This window comes from Pelophylax lessonae (assembly GCF_965119305.1).
Source record: "Pelophylax lessonae genome assembly, chromosome: 1".
NCBI lineage: Eukaryota > Metazoa > Chordata > Amphibia > Anura > Ranidae > Pelophylax > Pelophylax lessonae.
Window position 1 is genome coordinate 599,596,303 of NC_138768.1, and position 26,869 is coordinate 599,623,171.

Below are 26,869 nucleotides of genomic sequence, written 5' to 3' on the forward strand. Positions count from 1 at the left end.
CAATGCCTCAGTCTCCTCCATGGGTGCAGTGTGGGTCAGAGCACAGTAGGCCCCATCCCTCTCGGGCCCATGTGCACTGACGGCATTGAAGTATTGCATTGGGTTAAAGACTAAAATTTAAGCTATTATTTATAGAGAAGTAAGCAATGGTATACTGCACATTTCTATCACTACAGTTTTTTTTTTTTAAAGAAAACTAAAACACAAGGTTAATTAGCCTTTATCTGCTTCACCAAAAGACATTGAAACACAATGTAGACAGCTGAATCATCACCCTTGAAGTTTTGTTGTTCACTTCAGGAGATTTCTGTGTACCTGAGGGAGGAAAAATCAGAGGCATTCATTTTATTCAGCCTCCAGCTGATTACTTTGGCTGAGCATCATTAGGTATTGGAAATTATTCCTAATGTGTAGATATGGCTCAATGTAGCAATCTCTGCAGGCTTTTTGCTTATAGCTGCTTACATCCAGATCCAGCAGACACCATACACCCACACAATATATAAAGATCTGCTTCAATAAAATGGAAGGGAATTTTGTGACAAACCAACTTATTAAATTACAGCATGTAACATACATGATTTTTACATGTTAGCAGCAATATTCTGTCCCTTTGTAGTGCTATCCCCGGAGGATTTACCCCACTCACATCATGCACAGCCAGGCCTACAGCATTTTTAGCATTCATCTGTTAGCTCAAGAATCATTTTAGGATATTCTTTTAGGGTTTTTTTTTTTTAACCTAAATAGGGATGGGAAGCATGAAATACCCCAAAACTGCAGAACATGAAGACTGCTAGGCTTCTGGCTCTGTACAAACTCTTGGCTGACTGAACATACCTTAGCAGTATTGCATGCTCCTGGCTGTCTTGCACAACTCCTGGCTTCACTGCAGTTGCTTGTGAGATAAATCAGCCCACAGTTACTTCTGCTCTGTATAAAGTTCTATTACTTCTCTCAGGATAAAGTACTCACTCTGTCCCCAAAAAAGCTCAGGCTTCCTACACCAACTCTCCACTGGCTCTGCTCAGTCTCTAGACCAGACTCTTTTTGGTAGGCCCTCCAACTAAGCCTAGATGGGACCTCAATGTATTCAAAAAGGCTCTTCTGTCTTCACCTCTGTCTCTCTCTTTCTTCCCCAGGGGCAGAGACTCTGAACAGAGGTCTCAGCCAGAAGGCTGGACCCTGGAACACTGCACCCTGGATTCCACGCCTCAGAATATTTTTGGGCTTTCCCTCCAATTTCTGGGCACACCTCCCCAGGGATTGGCTGGAGTCCCATAAATATTCTGGCTGCTGTCCTGCTCTCCCTCCCACTATCCTTTTAGAAGTCTCTAGAAGACAGGGGGAAGTAGCAGAACAGCAGCTTGTAAGACACTGAGAGTGATTTACTAAAGGCAAATCCACTGTGCACTACTAGTGCAATGCACTTGCACTTGGAAGTGCACTGCAACTGCACTTGAAATTGCAGTCACTGTAGATCTGCGGGGGACATGCAAGGAAAATAAAAAAACAGCATTTCTGCTTGCACATAATTGGATGATAAAAATCAACAGAGCTTCCCCTCATTTCAGATCTTCTCCTCAGATCTACAGTGACTGCACTTCCAAGTGCACTTGTAGTGCAGAGTGGATTTTCCTTTTTGGCCAGTTCACACCACAGGTAGTCCAGTGCATTTTTTTTCTGCATCAAAAATGCATGGAAAATAGGTTGTATGGTTTCCAATGACATAGTTCCCACCAGTGCTCGCAGTTCCAGTGTGTTCAAGTTCTAGAAAAAAAAAGTAGAACATGCTGTATTTTTCCTGCACTGGACTGTACTGGAAAGCTGTAAAATGCATCAAAAATGCACTACAACGCACCTAAACACACCAAACATGCACAAATGTCCTTATTACCACTTCAGCCCCGAAAAGGTTTTACTCCCTTCCTGACCAGGCGATTTTTTGAGATACGGCACTGCTTTGCTTTAACTAACAATTGCACAGTCGCGTGATGTTGTACCCAAATAAAATTGATGTCCTTTTTTCCCACAAAACAGAATTTTCTTTTAATGGTATTTGATCACCTCTGAATTTTTTTTTTTTTTCTGCGCTATGAACAAACAATGGCCGACAAGTTTAAAAAACCCTATATTTTTTTGTTTTATGCTATAAAACATATACAATAAAAAAATATTAAAAATAAAAATTTAGGCCAATTTGCTACATATTTTTTGGTAAAAATATTCCCAAAAAGCGTATATTGATTGGTTTGCACAAAAGTTATAGCGTGTACAAACTGCAGGATAGATTTATGGACTTTTTATTTGTTTTATTAGTAATGGCGGCGATCAGTGATTTTTAGCGGGACTGCAACATTGCGGTGGACAAATCTGACACTTAGTGACACTTTTTGGGCACCAGTGCTAAAAAAAATACGCTGTCACTGTACTAATGACACTGACATGGAAGGGGTTAACATCAGGGGCGATCAAAGGGTTAAGTGTGCTCCTAGGGAATGCTTACTAACTGTGTGAGGGATGGACTGACTGCAGGAAGAGAGAGATCAGTGTTCCTGATAAGTAGGAACACAAGATCTCTCTCTTCTTGTCTGACAGAACAACGGTCTGCCTTGTTTACATAGGCAGACCACTGTTCTGTCATTCCTCCAAACAATCATGGGTGGCCGGTGGCCATTGCAGCCATGCAATACATACATGCTGATTGGCTCCTGCTGTTTTCAATAACAGCGGGAGCGCAGCTCCGGCAGTTCGCGCCCCAGAGCCGATAGAAAAGATCATGTACAGGTACATAATTTTGCGCTTAAGGGCCTCCCTGCCCCAGTAAATGTATGTAGGCGGTCCGTAAGTTGTTAAGGTTAAGAAAAAAGAGGGACAAAAATGCATCTGGACTGGACTGCATTAAAAACGTACTAAAAGCGCATTAAAAAAGCGTATGCATAAAAGCATCTGTAACGCATCTGGCCTGCATTTCTATGGTATGAACTGGCCCTTAGTAAATAAACCCAGTTTTTCTTAAGCGCTAAGGACTGTGAAGCAAGGGATGATGTGAAGCAACCAAGAAATTGTAACTGATCCGGAACCAGTGCAGCTGACCAATGACATGTGAAAAAATGTGGCATAAAAGCAAACTGCTGGTGAGCAGGGCTCAATGGGGTAGATAAAAAAGTGGTAGAAGCCCCTGTGGTTCTACCACTTTATTATCAAGTCCAATGAGCGCGGTCCACCAGTAGTTTCCTTTTATGCCAAATTTACCCAGCAGCCTTCCCCTAACTAAGAGGGTGCTACACTTTCATAAATTTACTGCTGCAGTTTTCCAAAAATGTTTAATCTAACAAGTTTGCACTCTACATCTTCATGCAAACAATTTTATGATTGCAGTGTTGTATAACATCAGCCAACACTTGACTTTTTATTTTAAAAGTGCTTTTGGAAGTTTAATCATTTTGGTTTCCAAATAAATCTTCAGTTTTTACACTTGCTAAAATTACGTTGTTTTGTATTGTGTGACTTCACCAAACATTTGTTCCAAACTGACTTTTTTTTGTTTTAAATTGTTCCAATAATAACTGTGGCTCTATGCAATGATCACAAAATATTGTTTTATTACGCTCCGCTCACATCTTGGCGTTGCTATTACAGGTGTTTTTATGGGCGTTTTTTCAGGCATTTTTATGGGTGTTTTTGCAGGCGTTTTTACATGCGTTTTTTTGTGCAGGCGTTTTTAGATTGACTGGAGACCAATGGAAAATGCCTGTAATCTGCCCAAAAAGAAGCTCAAGTACTTTTTTGAGCGTTGGGCATTTTGCTCACGGTGTCAAAACGCTCAGATGTGAACAGAATAGGATTTGTCTTGTTGGGCGTTTTGAGAGCTGATCCTAGAGCAGAAAAACGCCCCCAAAACGGCCCAAAACGCCTACATGTGAACGTAGCCTTAGTCTAAAGCCCCGTACACACGTTCAGATAATGAGGCAACTTATCGTTCGCATTTTGTTGCATGATACTAACATCGACTTCAACAATGCGTAAAAACCGTATGATTTTTGTCGTACGATTCGGGAAAAGCTTCCTGGTTGCTTTGCTACGTATCAGATGGTGCAAAACAAAAAAAATGGCAGCCAGGCTTTTTCCATGCTATTTTAGTGTTTATAATCATGCACGGTCTTTGTCGATCGATTTTTAGCGGACACATAGTGTACTGATGAAACGATTGTCGTTCGCGAGGCTATCGTACGATAGAAGTTTTCCTGTTTGTCCCTTCGGATTTTGTTGGACCAACTGTGGTGATCGGCTGTTGAAAGCTGTGTACTAACGATCAGATTATCGTGCGATCAGGTCGAAATCGAGTTTTATTGTACGATTATCTGAACGTGTGTACGGGGCATTATATTTGTCAAAGCAGTTTTTAGGCAAAAGTTTGCTTTGATTATGTAAGGGTTAACATGTGGTTACATCTCTTTTGTATCATGTGTTGTATATAAGGAAGCCATTTAGGACTGGAGAACAGGCACGCCTTTCTGCTCTCTGTGCAAATCTACTTCTGTAGGATCACTGACAACAAACCTTAGCTTGTGGTATCTTCCACATCTCATTCCTAGCTTCATTTTGAGCAACATGAAAACAATACATAAGAAATGTTATGGTGTGGATAGAGCAGGGAAAAAGCGCCAGATGTACAGTTAAAAGGTGTTATGACTTTATTGCAAACAGTTTCCCTAAACATATTCAACTGAGCTAAAAAGGCAGATTTTTACACACAAGAGAGAGAGAGAGAGAACATATCTTATAACACAAAATAATAAAAAAAATATATCAATATAGTACATACATATATGAACCTTGACAACAGTTCTCCCAAAGCCTGTTTTCCATATTATGCACACCTCCTAGCATAGCTATGGTTACCTTTGCTTTAGCGTTAAACCTACATCTTTGATAAAACACCCAAGATCACAGTCAGGTGGCCACACCACTCAAGAAGTAAATATAGCAATCAGGAGATAAAGTATCCAAAAAAAAGAGATCCCAAATCCTGATTTAGGCTGAATAACGCATTGTAAGGATAATACTTCCCAGAAGGAATCCAGACTGGCAGGGGACATCCAACGTCCTCTGGCTGTGGATGCATGGAGAATGTGAAGCTCCCTTCTACCCAACCCTCCTGCCAAATGTCCACGTCACACGTTCGGTGATGCCACAATGTGAACACAACATCAAACTCATTTGTTAAACTAAGTAAATGTTTAAATTGTTATAGCTATTTTAAACACCTTCCATTCCAATGTCTCTAGCAGGTTGGACTATTCTTACCTAATGACATTCTTTTTTTTTGTACATGATGGACTAATGAAGTCAGTCAGCACTCACTGGTGCAATGTTTCTTATTTCTGTAATTTGCTGAAGATGGCTGTTTTCTTTCTTCCTTGTTGTACAGCCTTATGGACAGTATTGTGTTTCAGTACATGCTGGCTGAAAACGTCTTTTTTCTCATATAACTTTTTTCTCTTACGATGAAACAGACCAATTTTATCACTTCTTCCCTGTTCTGCTACCTAATGTTAGCCTGCTGTGTGACCATTTATAGACACAAGTTATGCTTGTGTATTTTTTACTTCACCACAGTTGAATTCCAAATCTAAATTCAAATTCAAAGTGGTTTACAGTCCTTCCCTCCCTCTTCTGTTTAAAGTATTGAATATATATATATATATATATATATATATATATATATATATATATATATATATATATATATATATATATATGTATATATATATATATATAATATTGAATAATGCCCCCTCTTTCTCTCTATGTGTTTTTTACAAGCCTATATTTGCATATTTTTTGCTTTAATGTGTGTCGATGAAGCTTTACTGGTCATGTTCAAAAATTGTGGTTGAGAAGTGGATAGTAAAACTAAAACAAGTTTGAGTAAGTGATTACTGTATGGATGATAGAAATCTGGCACATGCCCATTCCCATGCCCATGCATTGTATTGCGGAGAAAGTGCTCAGTGCACATTTGCAACTGCCAACTTTTAGTGGTCTATAAAACTGGCCACTGCTCTGCCACCATATTTTTTGTGGTGTTTGGAATGGATCTCACCTGTGGCCTTGACTTTTGTTATGCTCGGACCTTTTCCATATCATTGTGGTCTGTCAAAAAATATCAAAACTGTTAAAATACACCAATTTCAGAATGACACATATTTGTTAAACTTTCCAGCATGCTCGTAAATTACAACAATTTCCCAAGCAGTGTATAATGCCTCTGTTACTGCTTAATTTACAACTATTCTAAAATACCCATTTTAAAAAGGGTTCAACATATACACTATATTACCAAAAGTATTGGGACACCTGCCTTTACACCCACATGAACATTAATGGCATCCCAGTCTTAGTCCGTAGAGTTCAATATTGAGTTGTCCCACCCTTTGCAGCTATAACAGCTTCAACTCTTCTGGGAAGGCTGTCCACAAGCTTTAGGAGTATGTCTATGGGAATGTTTGACCATTCTTCCAGAAGCGCATTGGTGACGTCAGGCACTGACGTGGACGAGAAGGCCTGGCTCGCAGTTTCTGCTCTAAGTTATCCCAATGATGTTCTATCAGTTTGAGATCAGGACTCTTTGTAGGCCAGTCAAGTTCCATCACCTCAAACTTGCTCAGCCATGTGTTTATGGACCTTCCTTTGTGCACTGGTCTAAATAATTTGGTGGAGGGGGGTTTTTGGTATGTTTGTTTTTCAGGGTTTGGGCTTGGCCTCTTAGCTCCAGTCAAGGGAAATCTTAAGGCGTCAACATACCTAGACATTTTGGACATTTTCATGCTCCCAAATTTGTGGGAACAGTTTGGGGATGGCCCCTTCCTGTTCCAACATGATTGCACACCAGTGCACAAACAAGGTCCATAAAGACATTGATAAGTGAGTTTGGGTTGAAGGAACTTGTCTGGCCTCCAAACCTCAACCCCAAAGAACACCTTTGGGATGAATTAGAGCAGAGACTGGGATGCCATTAAAGTTTATGTGCGTGTAAAGGCAGATATCCCAAAACTTCTGACAATATAGTGTATGTTATTATGTAACTATGGGCTTAATCTACTAAAACTAGAGAGTGCAAAATCTGGTGCAGCTCTGCATAGAAACCAATCAGCTTCCAGATTTTTTGCCAATGCTTAATTGAACAAGCTGAAGTTAGAAGCTGATTGGCTACCATGCATAGATGCACCTGATTTTGGTAATATATTGTGGTGTGTGTGTTTATATATATATATATATATATATATATATATATATATATATATACAGTGGGTACGGAAAGTATTCAGACCCCCTTAAATTTTTCACTCTTTGTTATATTGCAGCCATTTGCTAAAATCATTTAAGTTCATTCTTCTTCCTCATGAATGTACACACAGCTCCCCATGTTGACGGAAAAACACAGAATTGTTGACATTGTTGCAGATTTATTAAAAAAGAAAAACTGAAATATCACATGGTCCTAAGTATTCAGACCCTTTGCTGTGACACTCATATATTTAACTCAGGTGCTTTCCATTTCTTCTGATCATCCTTGAGATGGTTCTACACCTTCATTTGAGTCCAGCTGTGTTTGATTATACTGATTGGACTTGATTAGGAAAGCCACACACCTGTCTATATAAGACCTTCCAGATCACAATGCATGTCAGAGCAAATGAGAATCATGAGGTCAAAGGAACTGCCTGAAGAGCTCAGAGACAGAATTGTGGCAAGGCACAGATCTGGCCAAGGTTACAAAAAGATTTCTGCTGCACTTAAGGTTCCTAAGAGCACAGTGGCCTCAATAATCCTCAAATGGAAGACGTTTGGGATGACCAGAACCCTTCCTAGAGCTGGCCGTCCGGCCAAACTGAGCTATTGGGGGAGAAGAGCCTTGGTGAGAGAGGTAAAGAAGAACCCAAAGATCACTGTGGCTGAGCTCCAGAGATGCAGTCAGGAGATGAGAGAAAGTTGTAGAAAGTCAACCATCACTGCAGCCCTCCACCAGTCGGGGCTTTATGGCAGAGTGGCCCGACGGAAGCCTCTCGTCAGTGTAAGACACATGAAATCCTGCATGGAGTTTGTTAAAAAACACCTGAAGGACTCCAAGATGGTGAGAAATAAGATTCTCTGGTCTGATGAGACCAAAATAGAACTTTTTGGCCTTAATTCTAAGCGGTATGTGTGGAGAAAACCAGGCACTGCTCATCACCTGTCCAATACAGTCCCAGCAGTGAAGCATGGTGGTGGCAGCATCATGCTGTGGGGGTTTTTTTCAGCTGCAGGGACAGGACGACTGGTTGCAATCGAGGGAAAGATGAATGCGGCCAAGTACAGGGATATCCTGGACAAAAACCTTCTCCAGAGTGCTCTGGACCTCAGACTGGGCCGAAGGTTTACCTTCCAACAAGACAATGACCCTAAGCACACAGCTAAAATAACGAAGGAGTGGCTTCACAACAACTCCGTGACTGTTCTTGAATGGCCCAGCCAGAGCCCTGACTTAAACCCAATTGAGCATCTCTGGAGAGACCTAAAAATGGCTGTCCACCAACGTTTACCATCCAACCTGACAGAACTGGAGAGGATCTGCAAGGAGGAATGGCAGAGGATCCCCAAATCCAGGTGTGAAAGACTTTTTGCATCTTTCCCAAAAAGACTCCTGGCTGTATTAGATCAAAAGGGGGCTTCTACTAAATACTGAGCAAAGGGTCTGAATACTTAGGACCATGTGATATTTCAGTTTTTCTTTTTTAATAAATATGGAACAATGTCAACAATTCTGTGTTTTTCTGTCAGTATGGGGTGCTATGTGTACATTCATGAGGAAGAAGAATGAACTTAAATGATTTTAGCAAATGGCTGCAATATAACAAAGAGTGAAAAATTAAGGGGGGTCTGAATACTTTCCGTACCCACTGTATATATATATATATATATATATATATATATATATTAGATCTATTCCTAATTTTATGCTATCGCTTCTCCATTGGTGTCCCAGTGTAAAGAAGCTTTTCATTTTTTTTCCTTACTAAACATGCCAGTTACCCTATAGTTTCATCCATATTTTCATGTAAAGTTTGAGTATGAAAGTAAATGATTAATAACTCAAAAGATGTATGCCATTTTAAACCTACCAAGCAAGAAAGGACCATTTTTGAGGCTTCTTTGTGACCTTTGTTTACATTAGTCTCAAAATAGATGGGTCTTTGCATTGTTGTTTCCTCTTTGATTTCACAAAAAGTATTTTCATATCTGAAATGTATTTTTAGATTGTGAAGATAAAACAGAAATGCCCTTACCAAATACCACTGAAGACATTATTTGGAACTGTCCTGAACATGAAGATATACAGTATACAAATAAATCATCTATAATAATATTACCAAAACGGATATCATGCGAGGTAAGGATACATTTCTATACTGACTCAAATGTTTTAGTATTGCCTAAAAATATCAGTTGTACACCTTATTGTATTTTGGAAGCCCAGAGTTATTACTATGGTTATAACTAGCACCCAGGACAAGCAACTTAGTGATGATCACAAGCAATACAACGGAGTACTGTATATGACACAGTTTCTGAAGAGACTTGAGTCAACATTTTTTTTTTATTAGAGCAGTATTTGGTGATGTGGGAATTGGGAACTGGGACAGGTATTTACCTTCTTTGCTGAGTAGGTGCTTATTTAGGATATTATTTTGGTTCTTTAACCAGTTCTGGACCGGAAGGATTTGCCCCCTTCATGACTAGGCCATTTTTTGCAATTCAGCACTTCGTTACTTTAACGGGAAAATTGCATGGTGGTGTGATGCTTTACCAAAATAAAATTGATGTCCTTTTTTTCCACAAATAGATTTCACATATCACCTGTGCGATTTTTATTTTTTGTGCTATAAACAAAAAAAGAGCGACAATTCTAAAAAAAAAAAAAAATATTTTTCACATTCTGCTATATAACATTCCCCAAAAAAAATTTTAAATCACATTTTTCATCCTTTTAGACCAATTTGTATTCTGCTACATATTTTTGGTAAAAAGTAATCGCAATAAGCGTATTTTGATTGGTTTGTGCAAAAGTTATCGCGTCTACAATCAAGGGGAAAGATTTATGTCATTTTTATTTATTTATTTATTTATTACTAGTAATGGCGGCGATCTACGATTTTTAGCGGGACTGCGACATTGCGGTGGACAGATTGGACGCCTAACTGACCTTTTTGACACTTTTGGGGGGACCAGTGACATTAATATGGTAATCAGTGCTAGAAATATGCACTGTTACTGTAATAATGACACTGGCAGGGAGGGGGTTAAGCTAGGGGGTGATCAACGGGTTAAATGTGAGCCTGGGGGAGTGTTTATTAACTGTGGGGGAGGGGCTTGTGAAATGACTATAGAGACCCGTGATCCTATATAGATGGATCACAGGCGCTCTGTGATCATTTCAGAGAGAAGTATTTACAACAGCTGACTGTTCTTCTCTCTTAGCGGGGAGCGATCATGGGTGGCCAGCAGCAATCGGTGCCACCAGCCCTGTGCATCCACATTCCCGCTGCCAAGTAGGGGTGGGAGCATGGTGCCGGCGGCGCACGCTCGTCCCCCAGTACCACACACGCGACCAATGAAGTACTACGTTGGTTCGCGCAGCCGAGTCAGCCTGCCGCAGTAAAACTGCGGCAGGCAGTCAGCAAGTGGTTAAATTTGTGATGTTGCACACAGTATAACTGTGGCTGATTGTTCAAACTCAGATCTATACAAGGTGCTAGATGGAGATGTTTAGTAGCTCAAACATCGTGCTTGTATCTTTGTACATTTTTATTGTACTCTTTTAAAGGTTAACTACTGTGCCGATTTTCCATTTAGGCAGAAGTGTTGTATTTTCAGATCTTACAAAAAGATATTACTTGTTGTGTGCAGATCACCTATCTGTACTTATATACAGTAATCAAAATAAACAACCAGCAATCACATATAATCAAATAGAGTGACCATCTGTAGTCACTGTAAGAGCATACAAGAGAGTAGATTCTGTAGCTGTGAGAAATATTTTGTATCCCACAACTTTCAAGCTACTGCTAAACTACTATTTCCAGCTGTTCTTTCTAACACTGTTTTATCAAAAAAGTGCCAAATAAAATTAAATTATCCTTTGAAAACATCTATAGCATTTGTGTTTATGCCAGGTGGAGTATTCTGAATTTTTATTCTATCCGTAAATTAATATTGCATCTCTGCTTCAGTACGTGATGGCTAAAGAGGTCTGAAACAGGAGAAAACTCTGCAATAAAAGCCTGGCGAGCAGGGGAGTTGAGTGGAAGATGGAGTGTTGAGGAGGCTGTCCGTGGCCTAGGAGGGGGCGCTCAGGTCTAGGGAGGGCTCTGCTTCAGGCTGGGGCTTGGGCTGGCTTGGATGAATCCTTTCAACATCCAGTTTGAGAGGGAATCTTCAGCAGGGAACAACGAGGACAGATTGAGTATACCAGCACCACCAGGGATTTTATAAAATATACTTTTGAAACGGTCTTAGAATAAAAAAGCCCATAACCTAACTGTAATCTAGTTTAAACTTTTTGAGTTGGATTTATAAAAAGGCAAATAGACTGTGCAATTGCACTAACTTTCCCCAGAGCTTAGTGAATGTGGTGAAGTTTAACTTTGTAAAGAATACCCAGGTGCAAGGAAAATTTTAAAAAAATGCAATTTTGCTTGCATACTATATGACTTGATGATGGAAATCGGCAGAGCTTTACCATGTTTACTTAGCTCTGGAGAAAATGAGTGCAGCTGTACTTGAAAAGTGCACAGTCTATTTGCCTTGCGAAAATCCACACCTTAATTTCCAATTAGGGGGAGTAATTAAAAATGATCTGATGCACCCATAAAGCCATTTATCGGGCCATTAGTATATAATAAGCAAACATTTATTTATTGATTCCCTTGCTGATTAAAGACTAGTAAAATCACTTTAAGTAAGGAATTATTTTTTTAAACTCTTTAGATAGATCACAAGTTGCACAGACATACAGTATATGCACAATGATCTGCATACAACATGTACTTTCTTAGTGATTTAACAGGGAAACACTTTTTATTCCAGATTTGTGCAGATTATAAATTCCCATAACCATTGCCTCTCCAACCATTAAGACAGCTGAGCTATGTATTAACAGAGTAAAACATCAGTATTCTGATGGAACTGATCCAAGGATATACAACACTCTAACATTTATTACAATAATATCACCATGTTGGATTCTAGTCATTAAACACAGAGATCATAAAAGTGATAGATTATGAAATTATTAGGAGATCAGCACTTTACAGGCATGAATAAATACCTCCATGTACTTTGCTTTATACCATTTCTGCAGTTTTTGCTTTGCATTGCATTCCTCTGCATAAAGACATATAAGCAAATGTACAGACACATAATATATAGCCAATGTGACAGCGGGAGGCCCTGTCACTATGTAAGAATAGGCAAAAGTGGCACAGAATTCTCAGGAATGCAGAGTGTGGGGCTCTGAAATACTGATTCTGACAAGAGGAAATTATTTTCTCTCTCTGGGCTTTGTAACTCCCATATTGGGGTCCGAAGTTTAGAGGCTTCAAAGAGAATTGGGAGGGATGAAGCCTCTAACCCGATATTTAGGTCTTGCCAGAGACCCATAGAGTGTGGGTGAAAGCATGCACAGCTCTTGCAATCATAGGCCTGGGCATAGATCATGGCTCCAGCCAGGAGATAGGTGTACTCCACTCAAGAGACAGGACTGCTCCATGCAGGAGTCAGGATGTTGCCTGTTGAGAGGCAAGGGAGTGGGCCAGTTCAGCAAAAAGCTAAGAGAGCTGAGAAATCTGCAAAAGGTACAGGTATCATATGAAAACCCAGGGGTGTTGGGAGGCAATCTGAGGCATGGAAACCAAACCGAGATCTAAGCCTAAGTCCGCAGCAGCAGCAGCACTGCAAAAGCAAGCCAGGAGACAGTTTTGTTCTACCCCTGAGAAGAATAGTACTAAACATGGATGTAGATGATAAGGCTTTGTTGGGTTTGGGGAAGGGTCCCAAGCAACTAGTGGTTAAGCAAGAGCTTTTGAGCACTCCTACTGCTTTGAATTCTGAAGGTACATGTGCACACCACCAGACCTATGCACCAGACCTTCCCATGAAAATGTTTTCCAAGGTCACTGGTCTAAAATGTGAGAATGATAGTGGCATCCAGACTGGGAATACCTTTCAACCCTTAAATAGTCCTGTCATCCCAACCTGATCATGTGCAACTAGAGTATGACTGATGATGAACACTCCATAGATTATGAGGTGTAGAAATCGTAAAAACACATGTTGTCATCATACATTCACAGTATATACAAGCCTGGATCTTGGCATCTTGGCAGTAGTGTACTTGTGTCTGCATACCGTTATTGAGGATAATTGTAATCCTATCTACCTGCTCCAAGCATGCAGGTTGATAACTGTACAGTAAGTTGCAGTACAATTTTCATGCAATGGGATTTTCCAGACCTTTCAGTGGGAGTGTTCCACTGGATAATTGTTCAGAGGAAAGTTGGGACTAGACCAGGGGTGTTTAACCTTTTGACCTTTCTGGGCCACATTGGAAGTAGAGGAACGGTCTTGGGATACATAAAAATACACTAAAAATAAGGACAGCTGATGAGCAGAAAAAGTTGTGCAGATCACAAGTTAACGATCACTGATATAGTACCTATCTGAGTAAAAAAAAATATTTTTTTGTAATATTTTGTAATATTAATAACAATATACTTTTTTAATATTTTTTAATATTTTTTATTAGAAGTAAAAGAGTGCAACATAAAACAAGTGTCAGGTTTGACACTGTTTTTGATAAACTATCACATCAATATCTGGTTTAATGGACGTAGTATCAATTTTCAATGACTTCTCAAGGTGCTCAGATATTTTGGTTCTAATTTTGCCCTTTGTGTGCTTCATCCTTGAAAATAGTTGCTAACAAACATAGGTGCTGCTGAACAATGGTGACATAAATAAGGGGTGATTGCGAAGAGTGGGATATTTTTTCTTTGGGAAGCTAAAACTTATGAAAGGCCAGTAAATTCACTTTTACAAAAAATTGCCCGCAAAAAAATAAAATTTTTAAGTAACTTTAGGATTTTGTGTTGGGCTGCATTCCTAACCATTTGGGGCTGCATGGGGGACATTGAGCCATAAGTTGGACACCCCTGACTAGACTATACTTGTGTCAGCCACAGCCCAATTATAAAACTTCAAAGAACTGCTATTTTATATGCTGTGTGTGGCCACTTTAAAGCAAACCTCTCTTGAGAAAAGCAGAGGCTGCCATTGCTGATCTCTTCTTCTTCTGAAAATGCTAGTTGCCAGCAATCATTCTGCCCCCCTTACTTGGGTCACAGTTCTCGGACTATCATGATCTGAAGTTTTTTTTCCAGGTCAGTGATTTATAAAGTTCTGAAACTAGAAGATCAACAAAACAACCAGTCTCTAGTTTTTCAGGAGGAGATCAGCAATGACAGCTCAGTATATTAGATTTTCTTTAGATGTTGCTGCAGTGAATGCTCTATATGAACACAATGAGCTTAGTAATTAAAGTAATGCTATGTTCAATTCAATCATCCAAATCCTGTGCATGTAAAAAATCTATATATATTTATGTCCCTTGCAAATAATTCTGTATTCAAGGGAAATACAGCTTTGCAGTATTTATTAAGCTAAGTGAACATTCATTTTGCTGAATACTCTCTACTATGCAAAAAATAAAATTGTTAAGTATCTATTTACTGAACTAACACTCAAAGATATTGCTCTAACTTCTGAACTCTTTAAGTCCTGTTTACTTATTAAAAATGATCAAACTCAATTAACAATATTTTATTTTGAAATCCATTGGAGAGTTTCCTTCACTTCCTGTCTGGTTTTCCCCAAAACATGAAGTGAGGGGAAATCTCTCCAACAGATATACAAGCAAAAGTAAAAAGTCTTTAGAAAACAGTTTAGTTAAATAGAGGAATGCCAGAAATTCTGTCAGCTTTTCATTGATATCTGTTTCCTGGGTGCAGATGTTTCCTTTCTTCGTGTCTAGTAAAATGTTGCCCCCAGAACAGAAAGTGAGGGAAAATCTCTCTAATAAAACCCCAGATAGCAGGAAAACCTAATATGGGTTCTAACAGTTTCATAGTTTATCTAAGAAACCAGCTGAGAGTCACCTTGCATTTTGAACTCTCCAGGTTTAGAGATTATGAGATATAGTAGGAAACACTGGTAAACAAAATGTCAACCAGTGTTGTTTGGCCCTAACATTTTGGCATGGAAACATTTTGGTGCAGATGAGTTAACTTTTAGTGTTATTGATTTACAGTTTGTTTGGCTGTACTTCTCCTGTGGTTTATAGGTGTGCAGTTCGCTCTGCACTCCTGTGACACGTTTTAAGCAGACAGTGGGCTGAAGTCCGCTGTCTGCTAATCTGCTAATGCCACAGAGCCGGTCCAAGCCCGGGCAAGATCGCGACAATAGAGTCGGCCTGCTGAGAGCCTGAGCTGGCTGCTCAGGCACAGTGCTCAAGTGAGTATGGGGGGGGGGGCAGCTCTCTGCTCAGGTGTTCAATTGCTCGGTTCTCAGTGTTAGAGGCGCCAAAGGACAGATGCAGCATCAGACCAATGCTACATCCACCTAGGTAAGTGTGATTCTTAGCAGTAAGAATTTGTTTAAGAGTTGATGTAAAGTGGTTGTAAAGCTTTACATATGCTCAGTGAAGTGACTGACCTCAGGTGATACACAGAGATGAAGCAAATACTCCTACATAGGTTGTACCTGTTGATCTACGGTCTTCTCTTTTCAACATCTGTTCAAAGTGCTGACTTTATCATCTTGTCTGAGAGTTCTGAAAAAAGGGGGCAGAGAGCTGAAGTTACACTCTGCAGAGCTCAGTGAGGAGAGGTCTAAGAGCTGAATGGAGGGAAGGGACATCTCCCTCCCCCACCCTTCACACAGCACACAAGTACAGAGCTGATGCTGTCAATCAGCTGGAGATCCCTCCCCTGTCACCATTTTCTCTTGGTTGTCAGGAGAACTTGTCAGAATTGATTTCATGCTGATAGCAGAGGAATGAAGCAGCAGACAGAAATGACACTTAGTGCTCTTAATTGAGACAAGTACACACTATAGAGGGATATGCTTTGTTCATATTTATATATATATATTTATAATAGATATAAATTTATCATATTTATATATTATATATATTACATAAATATATATATTTATATAGTTCATAGTAGTGTTAAGATTTTAACTGATAGTGTTAAGGGTTAATTTTAAGTGACATGTTAAGGGTGAATGTTAGAGGTAAGAGTTGATATTGGGGGTAATAAAGTTAACTGGTCAGTTTTAAGCATAAATCTAAACTGGCACTGTAAAAGTAGACATCTAGTAGTCTCTGCATCTACCATTGACAGTCTCCTAAGTCCACTGGAAGCCCTGACTATTAGATCTCTGTAATATAAAACTTTCATTGCTCCCTAGAAGGTTTGAGAGTTCTGGATCGCCCCATCCTGTACTCCTTAGTGGCCAAAAAGTCAGTTCATCGAATTAATGGTCCAATTGAAAGATTTAGGGTGTGGGCAGGAGGGGCATCCATCAATGCTTAAAGAAAGAGTCAAATTTACTTATAACAACATTAGGCAAAATGAAAAGACTCACACAGCATGTGCTAGGGACCACGAAGTGTCTGCTTTTTAGTAATGAGGTCAGTTTAGATGGAACTGACAAATGTACTTTATGCGTTAAAGGTTATCTTTAGGAGTTAGGTTATGTTTTAGGGCTCAGGTGACTGTAGGGTTAAGCTTTAAAGTCAGGTTAATGGTTAGAGTGAGTATTACTGATATCAGCTTAGGGTTTTTTTTTTTTTTGGGGGGATTTAAAGCTTATATACCTAAAAGACAAAAAAAAGTATAAAATATTGTAGCTTATCAGTCTATAGATGTAATGATTGCATTCATTTTTAATTTTTGGATTAAGAGCATTTTCAGCAAGTATAGAAATTATCTGTTGATTCTTCCAGAAATACAGCATTTTTGTTATTTTCTGTGAGCTAAAAAGAAAGCACAAACATTCTTGTTTTGGATATGAATAAATGTAATCCTGTTTGCAGTCCAGCCCTGTATGACAGTCATGGCTTCCTCCTTAGATACAATAGATAATTTAGCGTAGACACAAAGGGATAGGGGATTTTCAGAATTATCAAGTGATAATAAAGGGAAAAATCCTGGGGGTAAATATGCTTTCAATAAAACATCAGTGTGGCAAGTTGTTATGGTCTCATGTACACGCTGGATCTAAATGAATGAATACATTTGTATTCAACTTTGATACTTGCAGATACCTGTAGATACGTACTCTTCATCTTTGTTGTTAGGAGCTTTGTAGATAAGATCTGTACACAGTGCTGCATTAGGCTGAGTTCATACATGTCCGGCTGCACTTTGCAGTCCTGAGTCTGGTGCGGTTTTGTTCCCTTGTTCAGGTGCGATTCAAGTGCAAATTTTTACTTGAATTCACACCTAAACCGGACCCAAAATCGCACAGGACCCTTTTCAGGAAACGAACCGCAGCCACTCTGGACATGTGTGAACTGGCTTCATTGAAAGCCAGTCCGATTCACATGTTATGCAAATTGGATGTGGTTAAAACCATATCAAATTTGCATATATGTGAACTGAACCTTACAGACCTTTAAGCAGCTGTATGCTTTGGTCCATAGAAATCAATGAACTTGTGTTAAAAAAATGCGGAAAGCCTAAAAATGCTGTATTTTGTCACCTGTGTGCAACTGCAAGAGCCCTAATACCGCACATGGTGTAATTTACATACAGTATGTTTTAATAGGTCAACTGACAATTAATGTGCTTTCCGTGTTTTCCTTTGATGTGTATTACCATCATTTATTCTGATATCTCCTTTTAGAATCCAGGTGAATTATTTATTGTTTTACAAGATGAAATGCCCAAAAATGCAAATATTGAAGTGGAATTCTGTACAGAAAATCAGTTTTTTAGGAGAAAACCACTGCAGTGGAATGACAAGATACTGTGTTTAAAGGCTCTGGGTAAGAAATGGCAACTTCATTCAATCTTTACTGTATGACCAAATGTTTTCCTGGAATATACTGTACGTACATTAAGTATAAGGAACAGAATGCATTACAGTGCTGGCATCAATTGACACTTATAACTCCATTTCATTTTACATTATGAAAGGTTCAGCTTAACTCATTCTTATCTAGATGTAATAGCTAGGCTGAAAATATTAATGCAATGTTAGTGTGAGCTTTCGTGTAAATAGATATATTTTTGGATAAATCAAGCAGCCGAACTGAAAGGTAGCTTTAGCCACAAGACTATCTAGCTTATGCAAAGTACTGTATCTCTTTAGGCTCACAACTGATGGGCTTTTTTCCAATAGGGAATTCTCTTAAAATAAAACAAGCAAATAACAAAATGCGCTGCCACAAACAATAAAATGTGTATTTCATGTATAATCAAGTATTATTAGGTACAATTAGGAACAGATTTGTAAAAAGAAGTTATCTCTAGGGAAACATGATCTATATGTCCTAGTCAACACAGAGGGACATATATTTTAATAATTATTAAATGTGTAAGTTAAAAAAATGTTATATATGTAAATAACAAATAAAAATAATAGGTATATTGAGGGCTAATTATGTCAAAATTTTAATTTTTTGGTGTAAAATACCAATCCAATCACCAAAAACTTTTATTTTTGGGGCTCAATGATTTGCCCTGAAATTATTGTTAAAGTATATGTCAAAAATACCCATTGACCTGCCAAAAAATAGGCTCCTGACAGCTCAGTGCCTTTGCTGCACTATAATTTTGTAGTGGAGTATCCTTTTGCTCATCACGCTCAGATGCAGGTGCAGGCCCTTTAACTCCATATTACGCAGAGTTCAAAGATATGCCCAGGGAAGATAAGTTCCTCAGCTTCCCTCTATCGGCAGTTCAGAGAGGCCACGCCTGAAAAGGCAGAGGTAGGTGGAGAAGTGATCCACAACCAGGTAAGAAGCCCCCCATTGTCAGAACTGGTGTGTGCTACCAGAGTACTCTTGGTCCAGTGGGTGGTCCTTTGTCCTTGGGCCTATCCCTCCAGCTGTTCACCTGTGTTCACTTTTGCTACCAGAGGTATAACAAGTAGCTGTTCTCTGTACTGTTTTCCTGAAGTAATAATTCCCAGTCTGAGTCTATGTTGTGAAAGTGTCTTCTAGATACTATGCTATAAAGCCACATGTTACCTCCATTGAGTCACAGAGACATTGCTGTGAAGAGTCCGTGTTAATGCAGACTGCAGAGTTCATTTTTCTGCAATGTATGCATAGTTTTTATTATTATTATTATTGCTTCTACCCTTGCACCTGTTTAATAATTAGCTAGTGACAATTGCTTACTGATAAAATCAACCTTGCATTGTAAGCCCTGCCTTCTGAATTACAGAACTCCACCTATCTCTAATCCCTCTCTGCCGCACTCCACATTCATATATTTATTTCTATCCCAGAAAAAGTATTGCTATTATCTTAACTCCAAAATGCCTGCCCACACAACGTGTTTAGGGTAAGGGCTCTTGGCAGGTGTAGTTCCAGTCTCATGCTTATATCAGTAGTAATTGACCTATTGGAAGTTGCTCTTTCAAGAGCTTATCACATCTAATAATGATGTCATGGAGTAATAAACACATTTCTTGGTACAGGAACAAGGTAAAAGAAAATATTCATGCTACAGCATGCTGTAGAGAAGGAGATTTGAAGGTAAATTTAGGTAGTGCCTAGACATACACCCTAAAAAATGTATGCATAACATATTGTTACTGCATTAAATAAAGAAAAGAAACAAATAAAATAAAAAGCCTTTTTTTTTAAATAAAAATATCTGACAAAAAAAAAAAAAGATCTATCGACTAGTCTGTAGAAGCAGGGAAGATAAGCAGCTGCATTGTGTTTTTGGATATACAGTATTCTCTGTATGTGTTATGCTCTGGACATAGAAAAAAAAGTTATGTTTTCTTTTTCTTTGTTGGTGGAAATGAATAGACTTGTGTTTTTTTCTAAACCAGATTAGCTACACTATATTGTCAAAAGTATTGGGACGCCTGCCTTTGCACACACATGAACTTGAATGGCATCCCAGTCTTAGTCCGTAGGGTTCAATATTGACTTGGCCCACCATTTGCAGCTATAAAAGCTTCAACTCTTCAACCTGATAGAACACCTTTGGAATGAGGAGACTGTGAGCCAGGCCTTCTTGTCCAACATCAGCGACTGACCTCACAAATGTGCTTCTGGAAGAATGGTCAAACACTTCCATAGACACATTCCTAAACCCTGTGGACAGCCTTCCCAGAAGAGTTGAAGCTGTTATAGCTATATTGAATCCTACGAACTAAGACTGGGATGCCATTAAAGTTCATGTGCGTGTAATGGAAGGTGTCCCAATACTTTTGAAAATATAGTGTATGTAATTATGTAACTATGGGCTTGATTTACTAAAACTGGAGAGTGCAAAATCTGGTGCAGCTCTGCATAGAAACCAATCAGCTTCCAGGTTTTTTGTCAAAGCTTAATTGAACAAGCTGAAGTCAGAAGCTGATTGGCTACCATGCATAGCTACACCAGATTTTGCATTCTCCAGTTTTAGTAAATCCACCCCTATGTAACTGCACAAACTTTTCATATTTATGATTCCCAGCCAACAGATACATCACAAGGATCTTCACCGCTTTGCTGAAATATGCTTTACCCAGTTTACAAAGCTCAGTAGCTGAATGTCAGATTACACACACACAGTCAGGGAAGTTAATTTTCCTGACTACTTCCTTACTCTGTATGGATTTCTAGAGTTTCTTTTAGAGAAAAGTACTCTAAAAGGAAAGGATTATTGCTGCAGCTTTTTTTTACAGTGTCTTGAAAAAAATGTCATACCCCTTGAAATTTTCCACATTTTCTCATGTTACAACCAAAAACGTAATTGTATTTTATTGTGATTTTATGGGATAGACCAATAAAAAGTGGCATATAATTGTGAAGTGAAAGGAAAATGATAAATTGTTTTCAAAATGTTTTACAAATAAGTACCTTAAAAGTGTGACGTGCATTTGTATTCAGCCCCTTTTATTCTGATACCCCTAACTAAAATCTAGTGGAACCAATTACCTTCAGAAGTCACCTAATTATTAAATAGAGTCCACCTGTGTGTAATTTAATCTCAGTATAAATACAGCTGTTTTGTGAAGCCCTCAGAAGGTTTGTTAGAGAACCTCAGTGAACAAACGGCATCCTGAAGGCCAAAGAACACACCAGACAGGTCATGGATGAAGTTGTGAAGAAGTTTAGAGCAGGGTTAGGTTATAAAAACATATCCCAAGCTTTGAACATCTCATGGAACTGTTCAATCCATCATCAGAAAATGGAAAGAGTATGGCACAACTGCAAACCTACCAAGACATTACCGTCCACCTAAACTGACAGGCCAGGCAAAGAGAGCATTAATCAGAGAGGCAGCCAAGAGGCTCATGGTAACTCTGGAGAAGCTGCAGAGATCCACAGCTCAGTGGGAAAAGCTGTCCACAGAACAGTTAGTCATGCACTCCACAAATCTGGCCTTTATGGAAGAGTGACAAGAAGAAAGCCATTTTTCAAAGGAAGCCATAAGAAGTCCTGGTTGCAGTTTGCCATGTGGGGGACACAGCAAACATGTGGAAGAAGGTGCTCTGGTCAGATGAGACCAAAAATTTTACTTTTTGGCTTTATAGCAAAACGCTTTGTGTGGCAGAAAACTAACACTGCACATCATCCTGAACACACCTTCCCGCGGAGAAACATGGTGGTGGAAGCATCATGTTGTGGGGATGCTTTTCTTCAGCAGGGACAGGGAAGCTGGTCAGAGTTGATGAGAAGATGGATGGAGCCAAAAACAAGGCAATCTTAGAAAAAAACCTGTTAGAGTCTGCAAAAGACTTGACACTGGGACGGAGGTTCACCTTCCAGCAGGACAACGACCCTAAACATACAACCAGAGCTACCATGGAATGGTTTGGATCAAAGCATAGTCATGTGTTGGAATGGCCCAGTCAAAGTCCAGACCTAAATTCATTTGAAAATCTGTGGCAAGACTTGAAAATTTCTGTTCAGAAGCTCTTCATCCAATATGACAGTGGTTAGGATATTTTGCATAGAAGAATGGGCATAAATGTCATTCTACGTGTGAAAAGGTGGTAGAGACATAACTTAAAAGACTGGCAGCTGCAGTTGCAGCGAAAGGTGGTTCTACAAAGTATTGACTCAGGGATGGCTGATTACAAATGCACGCCACACTTTTCACTTATATACTGTAATACTTAATTTATATGTAAAAATACATTTTGAAAACCATTTATCATTTTCCTTCCACTTCACAATTATGTGCCACTGGTTTATTACATAAAATCCCAATAAAATACATTCACGTTTTTAGTTGTAACATGACAACATGTGGAAAATGTCAAGGGGTTTGAATACTTTTTCATGGTTCTGTATATAAAACCCATAATATTTTGAAAAACCATAGTCATTGGTGTATGCTGTATAAAAACTTTGATCTGCAAGTAAAACATTTGATATAAATAGTAAAAAATATAAAGTAGCTTAAAAGAGTAACTTAAAAAAGTTAATCAAAATGTCCTGAAACAAGTGTAGTTTTTCTTTATCTACAATATAGTTCAAGTTATAAGTATCACTTACATTAATGTGCAATAGCAGATTTTGGTAGAGCTTAAAATGACTTACTCCAGCTGAAATCTGCTTAGATATGCTTTATTTTTCAGTGCAGCTGAAGGATTTTTCATCTCTACCAAAACAATGTGTAAATAATTCAGAAAACATGTCAATTAATCTGAGTTTATTGCTTACAGTTCATCATTTTTATATCTTTTTTTCCATATTTATACTTTTAGGTACAACAAATTTGCTTATGCTGCACTTTGGATAGTTTGTTGCAGAGAAGTTTATTGACAATATAATTATAAACTTTGTTTAGCAGCTAGCTCAGGTATTATGAAATAAAAAAAAAATAATATCAGTAATCGGTATAATGGCAAAATGAAAAGATGTTTTCACACAGGGCTGGTGCAAGGATTTTTGACACCCTAGGCAAAACCTAATTTTGCCATGCCCCTGACTCCGCCCTTGACTCCACCATCTTTCCTCTGCCCATGTACAGTATACAAAAGGTGTTCTGTTCAGGTGTCAGAACTAAGGGTAGGTTAGATGGTCAGTGCAAAAATATAGGGATTCAAACGTAAAAAGTAAACATAGCAATTTATTGTGAAATAGTATTATCTTTAGTACATTTCCGTACAGATATAGGCTCAGCCTTTTAAATGTGACCAGTATAAACACAAAAACCATACATAAAAAACAAGACATACAACGTAAAACATTAAACATTTAACAAGGTACCGGCCGGTGCATAATATGACATCATTAGGGTATTAATAATCAAAATTGAATCATTCTGGCGATGTACATCGTTTTTATATTCTCCTATGATGTGTGTCTGTGGACTTGTGGGGGAAGTTGTTAATCAGTAGTTTTTTGCTTGAAAAAAGCAGGTTGGGTGGGGTCCGGGGTGTTGGGTAGCTGGAGTGGTTACTTCTCCACTTAAGGTATTTACACAATCCGAGGTTATGGCAGTATTTTCTCTCCTTTACTCCGAGTCCATTCTATGACTCGTGGTTGGATCGGCAATTGCCTTGATTTCTAACTGCTTCCCTCTCAAGGTGTAAACTGGAATGTCAGGTTTCAGCGGGTCATTGATTTGGTTAGGGGGTTTTTTCAGAGTATATCTCCTTTTTGTGTTTGCAGCATTGGTGGAGGGGTGTCAGGTAGTTTGAATGCCCCGCCGTTTCTCGGGGACTATGCAGAGTGTGTGTCTGTGTGGCTATATTGCGGGATGCCTCAGTGTTTGTCCCCGCCTCATCAGAGACACTCTGTCAGCCGAACGGCTGATTCTTCACCCCTCTTCCTGGACGGTTTAGTGTTTTTCACTTACCTGACCTCCAACTCCTTGCCGCACTGCTCTGTCTTCTGTCCTCCGCTGGGATGCCGCTGAAGTGCCTGGTCCGTGCGTTACTTCCGATCCTCCGAATAGCTCCCCTGCTGTCCACGTCTATGACACTCGTTTGTTGCACTGGTCGGGAGTGATGACGTCAACGCGTTTCGCTTCTCCGATTGGCGTAGCTTCTTACCCTCACCTTATATGCCATGTACAGTATACCCCACCTTTTAATGAATGCTACCATTTGTGGACATGAAACAAGAGATGATTAGAGACTGTCCGTCTATGATACAGGAGATGGTCAGAGATTATGCAAACATGATACATGGGATCGTCAGATACTGTGCATCCATGACACAGGAGATGGTCAGATATTGTGCGTCCATGATACAGGAGATGGTCAGATACTGTGCATCCATAATACAGGAGATGGTCAGATACCGTGGGTCCATAATACAAAAGATGGTCAGATACTGTGTGCTCATAATACATAAGGTGGTCAGAGGCTGTGCAGCCATAATACAGGAGATAGTCATATACTGTGCATACATAATACAGGAGATGGTCAGGTAAAGTGCATCCTTAATACAAAAGATGGTCAGATACTGTGCGGCCATAATACAAAATATGGTCAGATACTGTGCGTCCATAATACAAAAGATGGTCAGATACTGTGCGTCCATGATACAGGAGATGGTCAGAAACTGTGTGGCCATGATACAGAAGATGATCAGAGACTGTGCATTCATGATACAGGAGATGGTCAGAAACTGTACATCCATGATACAGGAGATGGTCAGAAACTGTGCGGCCATGATACAGGAGATGGTCAGAGACTGCAGAGAACAGATGAGAGAGCACTAACTTGAAGTGCCTACCCCATATTCACACTTCAGGCCTGTCCTAATACAGATTCATATAAAAAAAGGTATCAGCACACCTGAATGTACCTAATAAAGAAGTTGCTGAACACTAAGGGCCAATTAATCAAAAAATCGCAATCAAGTAATATTCAGTAAAAAGTGCAGCACTAAACATAAATAAAATAAATAAAAAATAAATAATGTAAATAATAATGTAGATAGTCCCAAAGTGAATGTGAGGTGATCATGCACATATATACGATGAAAGTTGTGCTCCACTCAGTGCATCCACCACCAGTCTCAAAGTCTTCTCACCTCTATATTAGCCCCTGTGTCACCAGATGGGCTAAGAAAACACAGAACTCTCAGGGGTTAACGTGACACCCCATTCAGATGGCACACTTCTATGGGACCAGGGATCCTTAATACGGGGTCACTCCCAGTGCAGATGATACACTTTACATAAGGTCCAGAGTCCTCACCCCAGAATTGCTCAGATCCGTACATAAAATAGAGCCAAAAAGCTGGACATGGTGTGTATAGCTTGGAAACGGCTTTATGAATATGCATATGCGGATAAAATTACCTGAGAAAGCACTGATCGCAGTGCACGACAAGCGGCAGTGTACAGGAAAACTCCTCAGGATGGATGGCGGGTGATGTCACCGACTCCTCCTCCTCCCTCCGTACGCGTTACGTCCCGAAGGTGGGACTTCATCAGCGGATGAGAGGGAAGAGGATGCGGCCACATTAATAGAGTGGAGAACTCACTGAAGACCGCCCTGAGGTTAAACAAAGAGACTGCAACCCGGAAGACGCTTCCCCGTTGGTATGACTACGGAATGTTTGTCTTCCGTAGTCATACCTTCATCGTATATATGTGCATGATCACCTCACATTCACTTTGGGACTATCTACATTATTATTTACATTATTTATGTTTAGCGCTTCACTTTTTACTGACTAATACAGATTCAGTCTGCCCCCAGCACCCACTACACAGCTCCCATGGACGATACTGTACAGAGCTAGGGATGATCGAACGGTTCGGGTCGACCATCGGTTCGGCCCGAACATTGGGTATTCGAGGTTCGGCCGAATTTAGAACTTTTTCCCCAAAAATTCGGAATTCGGCAACCAGAACCGCCCAAAATGCAATGCTTCAGGAAATGGGCTTTAAAAGCCCATGATTGGACCAGAACCATTAGCAAAAGCCAATTGAGGGGGCAGGAGAATGCTAGGAATGTGATTGGAGTGACTAGGGGGTCCCTAGACCAATCATTAGTGAATACGCCCCCCAGTATATAAGATCGCCCCCGCCATATTCCTAGCATGGTTATACTGGACATGGAAGAGAGTGGAAGCAGTTCTGTTAATTTTACTTTAAAAGTGTCATTTAGCTATTTATTAGTGTGAGGAAAGGGATATCTAGTGTAATTAGAGTGCTCCTTTACACTTAAGTTAGCTTCAAAAATTTAGTTTCTGTAGGGAAAGTGTTAGGTGTAAGGGGACCGTAGTGTAGTGTAGGGTTAACTGGCAGTGACTTCTATGGCAGGGTGACAAAACCCTTCCATAGCAGGGTGACCGCTATAGAGAAATGATCATTTCTCTGAATTGCTTCGGCACACCCATATGGCTTCTCACCAGCCAAGCATTTTTTATGCTGCAGGGGCTGCCACTGCCAGTGCTTTTTTGAGGACATGTTTGATGTCAGACATGACATCTGAACATGTGTATAGGGGGTATATATACACATATATGTTTGTATATATACCCCTAGACATATATAGGTGTGATAGTAGCAGAAATAAATGCTTGCGCTAATGAAATCATTTACTGTAATATATTTCT

General features: G+C 39.4%; 1 protein-coding gene across 1 annotated transcript in view; it reads left to right on the forward strand.

Annotated features, from left to right (window-relative positions):
* BANK1 (B cell scaffold protein with ankyrin repeats 1) overlaps positions 1 to 26,869 on the forward strand; it is a 530,319-nt gene that overhangs the window by 116,643 nt on the left and 386,807 nt on the right. The window contains exons 3-4 of the mRNA XM_082243568.1: positions 9,303 to 9,436; positions 18,013 to 18,154. Coding sequence (XP_082099694.1) covers positions 9,303 to 9,436; positions 18,013 to 18,154 — 276 coding nt within the window. The remainder of the gene's footprint in view (positions 1 to 9,302; positions 9,437 to 18,012; positions 18,155 to 26,869) is intronic.